The sequence below is a fragment of the Pezoporus flaviventris genome, unplaced genomic scaffold (assembly GCF_033815535.1).
Source record: "Pezoporus flaviventris isolate CSIRO_AGI_PZ_B2104156 unplaced genomic scaffold, CSIRO_AGI_Pfla_v1 ptg000285l, whole genome shotgun sequence".
Taxonomy (NCBI): domain Eukaryota; kingdom Metazoa; phylum Chordata; class Aves; order Psittaciformes; family Psittacidae; genus Pezoporus; species Pezoporus flaviventris.
In genome coordinates, this window is record NW_026892832.1 from 784,890 (window position 1) to 790,889 (window position 6,000).

The following is a 6,000-nucleotide window of genomic DNA, read 5'->3' on the forward strand; positions in this document are numbered from 1 at the left end:
GGATTTATGAGCCTATTTGCAGGCAGTTGCTTTAGCAGAGCTGGCCGATTCTCAATACATGTAGAGAGCTGGTAGTGCCACAGATTAAAATGATACTGTTAAACAGTCGCTATTCCCCCTTTGGGCTTTCCCTTCCCCAGTTTTTTCACCAAACTTTAATCATTCAAACTGAAACATACAGGCATACAGGTTTTTATTCTTCAAATGTCTTGGGTAGAACAGATCAGACTTTCCAAAAATTAAGTTTAGAAGAACTGTGGGTTGGTTCTTTTTTTTTTTCCTGAACCAACACTGAAACCATGTTCTTATATTGCTAATAAATTCAAGTACCAAGCTGTCTGAGACATGTTGTCATCAGGCTTAATCAAACAGGAACAATTTAAGGGCCTTTAGAAAAACGTCCCGTTTCTCACATCCTCTGTTAGGGCTCACTTAGCGTTTGGCAGATGACTACTTCGAAGAGTCTATCCCTACCCGGCGCGCTGCAACAGCGCAAGACCTCTTCCCACCGAGCAGGCGACAGGGCACAGGCCTACAGAAGAGGCTGGACCTCTACCTCCTCCACTCGGCAGGGCAGCAGCCCTGAGGACCCCGGGGCCGGGGGGGAGGCACCCGCAGCCCGGGCAGGCAAACAGCGCCAAGAGGGAAGTCTCGGCGGGGAGCAGCAGCCGGAGGCAAAACGACTCAGCGCGGGTGCGCAACAGCCCGTGTACACAGCCGCCTTTCTGTACAACAGCCTCCTTTCTCTCTTTTCTCTTTCTACTTTGGTAGCATGTACAGGAAAACACGAGTCAGTCCCGACTGCTGAGGAGTGTTCGGCACCTGCTCACTTGAGTACCTCACAGCAAAGCTTCCAAAGCCAGCACCGGTACGCGTCTTGCTCGCTCATCCGTCCCATGCGCTACCGGCAACCAAAGTTACAAAATTATTTCTTCGCCTCTCGCAGGACCCCGAAAACCCTTTTTCCTACCGCCGCTCCCTTCCTGGATACCTCAAGGCGCGGCGCGGAGTCTGGCCCCGGAGCTCTCCCTCAGCGCACCCCGCAGCCCCGCCGGCCTCCCTTTACCTTGATGCCCTGCTGCTGGGTGGTCAGGGTCAGCTTGGACTCATCCAAGAGCAAAACTTCGCAGTAAAAATCCTCCGGGACCGCGCAGAAACAGCCCATGTCTGCTGCGATGTCCGGGGACGAAGCGGGGAGGCGGGAAAAAGCCCGAGCTACGGCGGAGGAGGCGGCTGAGGCGAAGCCGGGGTTGGGCCGTGCCCGGCTCCGCGCCCCACCGCAGTGGCCCGAGACCGGCACGGCTACGGCAAAGCGCCCAGCCCCAAGGGGCGGCCTTCCGCCGCCATCCCGCGGAACAGCCTGGACGGGGTTTGCCGGGTGCTCCCTCTGAAGAAAGAGGAAGAAAAAGACCGGCTGCTTTTCAGGAAGAAGTCCAGGGTACAGCCTTTGCCAGCGGCTGGCTGTCACGCTGCCCCGGGGAGGTACCGCACCGCCTCCCGCCCCGTCCGCGCAGGTTTCCGCGCCTCCTCTTTGTGTAGGGAAGGAAAGTGGCCGGGGGATCCGTCTCTGCCGCCGCGGCCGGTGGTGGAGAGGATGTGCTTGTGTCACTGCCCGGCGATGGCGGTGCCTGCGACCGCGGTCCCCATTACTGCAGCGGGAGGGCGGCTGTGTCCTGCGGGCGCAGGGCTGCTGTGCCGCGGGTGCCCGCGGCCATGCAGGGACAGCGACAGCAGCCGTTCGCCTCCTCCCTTCGTGGAGAAGAGGAAGAATGGGTGTAGCCACCTAGCCTCCTGCTGTCCGCCGTGCAAGGCTCCCTCAGGGTGCAGGACGGAGGCCTGCAGACGGCACGTGCCAGGCTGAAAGGTAGCTGCCGCCAGTGGGCTGGCTGCTTCAGCCCGCTCCGCCCCGGCACCAGCAGCGACCAGCGCTGCCGCACGTCACGGTACACCACTGGCACACCCGGAGACCAGCCGCTTTGCCCCCGTGCCGGCTGCCGGCAGCAGGGCGCTTGTCCTACCCACGGCTACCCATCCCCGACTCTTCTCGCCGCCGGGTCGCGCCGCCGCGGCAGCACTGACCCCTGCTGGGCCGCCGGCGGGAGCCTCGGGGCTCACTGTCCAGGACGGGGAGCCGTGTCCGCGGAGGGGCGGGGTTTGCCTTCTCACTCCGCGCGGAGGGGCTTCAGGAGACCCTCGTGGGTGTCCGGAAAAGACCGACTTTACAAGTACTCGTGGCAGGAAAATATTTTCTCGGGTATGCTGTTAAATACCGGGCCTGCTACAGGTATATTTAATTTAAAACCCTACAGCCCTGCAGTATTAAAAAAAAAAAGACATAAAAGAACTTTCAACTGCTTTTGCAGTTGCTGTCTATAGTTCTGGAGCACACACACACCAGCTCACCTTCGTGTTCTACTTGTTGCACACGCCTATTATTTTTCCCCCTCGGGCAGAAAATGAAACCCTGATCCCACAAGTGCCTCTGCAGTTGCGTGAGTCTGCATGCATGAGACGTCCTGTTGAGGATCATACAAAATTTGCATGTGCAAATTTAAGAATGTGCATAAGTGTTTTTAAGATTGTTTACTTGCTCACATTGCATAAGAGAAGGGCACAAGGAGATTTATCACTTGACAAACAGTACTAGGTATGTACCTAAGTGGCACAAAGAATGATACGTCTGCTTTTAAATCCCTGTCCTAAATAAAACCTTCCTACTCCCAGAAAATACCACTCCCATTTTTTCGTTTGGTGTAGGTAGTGTTTAAACTTGTTCACTGTGTTCTGTATCCATCCTGTAAGCTGCAAAACCAGTGTTGCATGAGCACTGTGAAGATCAGAACAAAAAGTATTTTAATATATATACTAATAAAATACAGACTTCTGAACAACTTACAGAATATGAAACATTGCAAAATATTATAAATTCAAGTTCCTAACCTTGTTTCTTGGTCAATACATACCCATTGAGAATGTCATCCAGACAGCACAAGAAATTCAGATAAATTTATTTTTGGTTTTCTGAACATATTTTTCAAATAGAGCTCTTGAATTCTTCTGACAGTGGACAGTTTTTTAGAGAACAGATGGTTCCCATTTCCCTCTTGTTAGATCCATATATCATGCACATCATGACATAAATTACCCCCCTCTGTCAGTTAAAGTCATTATATATGTATAAATCACTTATTAATCAAGGGAGAGGGAGGACTCAGTGAACTTAAAACCTTCAATTATAATTTCAGAATGGCTCACAGAGCTACATTACAGTCCCACACCTGAGCAGTTTAAATCAAGACTGGGTTTGGGTGTAAGCAGCCCAAGTGAACTCTTTCATGTATTCTATTTCTGAAGATCTTAAAGATCTGTTTCATGCTACTGCACACTAGCTGATTGGTCCAAGGGGCATATAGAAAATACACAGTCATGTTCAGCTGATGCCAATGTTTGGAGCACAGAGCCATTAACATAGGAAATTGTCTCCTAATCAGCTGCTGCCTGGTTAGGAGATAACAACCAACTAGCTGTTCGATTCAGCAGCAGTACCAGAATATACTATTTGAGGTAAAAACGTAGAAGGGGGTTCTGGACTGAAGAAGTGAGAAAATTAGTCAAGGGAGTGGGGGAAGAAGGGGTAGGATTTATACTAGGAACTAATATGAGCCCTGAGAAGCTCAGGAAAGCGAAACAACATTTGAGCTCCATGCTCCATAGCACCAGCCCTGCCTCAGTATTTTGTGTATCAGGCCAGCTCACAACTGGTGAGAAACATAAGATACTATTTTTTTTTCCAGATCTGTCAGGAAACTGAGCTCCTTTTTACTTCTCTTTACAAGGAAAAACACAGGCAAGCACCGCAAAGGAAAAGTTGCTGACATAAGCTCTCATCACAGAAACATTATGGGCATGTTTAATTCAGGCATGTAAGTACAGGACCAGGGCATAAAGGCATTTTTGTCCATTGCCTGTTTGATGAGGTATTCAGCACAATTCACTGCAGCCATTATGATTCAGTACACTTTCATTAAAACGGTCAGTTTTAGCTGAAATCAAGTCTCTTCACTGAGGTCATACAAACAACACACTGAGCACCACAAGGATTTTGCATATGAAGTGACCTGCATCCATATTCTGACACATCAGCAATGATACTAACTGCCCAAAGGAAATGGGTTAGCATATCTGGTTTCTCACTAATTTTTTTGGCAGTTTTGCTCATGTTTGCTGACAGTAGCTGAATATATAGTAAGAGGCATGATAACCTATTTTAGCCATTATCACTCATACTTACCAATGTGTAGAGATGCAATTTCTGTATCTTATCCATGTGGGCTTCCAGGGGATAAGTGAAAAGTTAAAGCTACAGAGCAACCTCTTCATCATCCTCCTCATGTGAAGACAAACTTCCTGGTGAGCAGAGAAAAGCAATGAGGTCTAATGAAAGAAGTTTGAAGTGAAAACAGAAAGCAACAGCACATACTCTCTGGGCTAAATGTACAACCCTGAATGACTCTTCCACTAAAGAAAAAATTCTTACCGAGGGTACTATCCAGTGTGTTTGCAGGAAAAATAAGGTACAACTCCTGCAGCAGCACTGCACTGCTCTGGTTTGACACCCGCTCACTTGTCCATTTATCATTGACCCCAGATGCTTGTAGTCCTTCCAGAGAAGTTCTCCAGATGTTCAACATGCTACTGAGAACTATACCTATCTGTGTCTCCTCCACCACCCAAAAAGAGGACCAAAGAAAGCAATGGAACAAGTCATTTCCATATAGCATTTTACAGCATTCAGAGGCTGAAGTTTGTGTGTTACAAATGTACATGAAATCACATTTCTCACTTCACACACAGATGGATGCTATCCTAACAATTACTCTGGACTCTGTGTTACTACTACACATCACACACATAAGGTGTATGTGCATCCACTGCACAGTAACTATCCAAGTAACTGCACAACAACAATCATTGTAAGCATGAATTTATCCACATATTGATCAGTTTTGTATTTCCTCCAAAACTGTAGTGACACTGCTATGAGGTCTCCACGCAGCCTTCTCTTCTCCAGGCTGAACAGCCCCAACTTCCTCAGTCTGTCTTCATACGGGAGGTGTTCCAGTCCCCTGACCATCCTCGTGGCCCTTCTCTGGACTTGTTCCAACAGTTCCATGTCCTTTTTATGTTGAGGACACCGGAACTGCACACAATACTCCAGGTGGGGTCTCACAAGAGCAGAGTAGAGGGGCAGGATCACCTCCTTCGACCTGCTGGTCACACTCCTTTTGATGCAGCCCAGGATACAGTTGGCTTTCTGGGCTGCAAGTGCACACTGCCGGCCCATGTTCATTTTCTCATCAACCAACACCCCCAAGTCCTTCTTTGCAGGGCTGCTTTGAATCTCTTCCCTGCCCAACCTGTAGCTGTGCCTGGGATTGCTCCAACCCAGGTGTAGGACCTTGCACTTGGCATGGTTAAACTTCCTTGGGTGATATGATTTAGCGTAAGGTGTCCCTGCCCACGGCAGAGGGGTTGGAACTAGATGATCTTAAGGTCCTTTCCAACCCTAACGATTCTATGATTCTATGACTTGACATTATACTGTATGCCATACACTTAGAGAGCCCTTAAAGTAAGACATGCCAGTCAAGGCTACTTAAATATAAGAAAAGTTAAATTAAGGTAAATATTCAGATCTGTAACACAGTGATGACAGAAAAACAAAGCAACCAGAAAAAAACACCACCCAAAGAAAAAAAAAAAAAACAAAAACCACTCAAAAGACCCCAAAGTGCATTTGAACAGCTAATTTAATTTATTGGTATTTCTATAGCAGTAAATGCCTTGAGGACCTCTGAATTGACATGGCATGGAGTGAAGATCCATTTTTCTTTTTGTTTACTCGTTTAACAAGACCCTAGAAGGTTGCAGCACTGCAATCACACAATAATTAAGGAAATCATAAGGATCTCTCACTTTATGATTTTTTAATAAGGAAAA

General features: G+C 48.2%; 1 protein-coding gene across 5 annotated transcripts in view; it reads right to left on the reverse strand.

The window, feature by feature from the left end:
* The window catches only part of EPB41L4A (erythrocyte membrane protein band 4.1 like 4A), a 123,686-nt gene extending 122,290 nt beyond the window's left edge, over positions 1 to 1,396 (reverse strand). For all 5 annotated transcript variants that reach the window (XM_061443085.1, XM_061443084.1, XM_061443083.1 and 2 more), the window contains exon 1: positions 1,067 to 1,396. In XM_061443085.1, the coding sequence (XP_061299069.1) occupies positions 1,067 to 1,165 (99 nt within the window). In that variant the 5' untranslated portion in view covers positions 1,166 to 1,396. The remainder of the gene's footprint in view (positions 1 to 1,066) is intronic.
* Between the last annotated feature and the right edge of the window lie 4,604 nt (positions 1,397 to 6,000).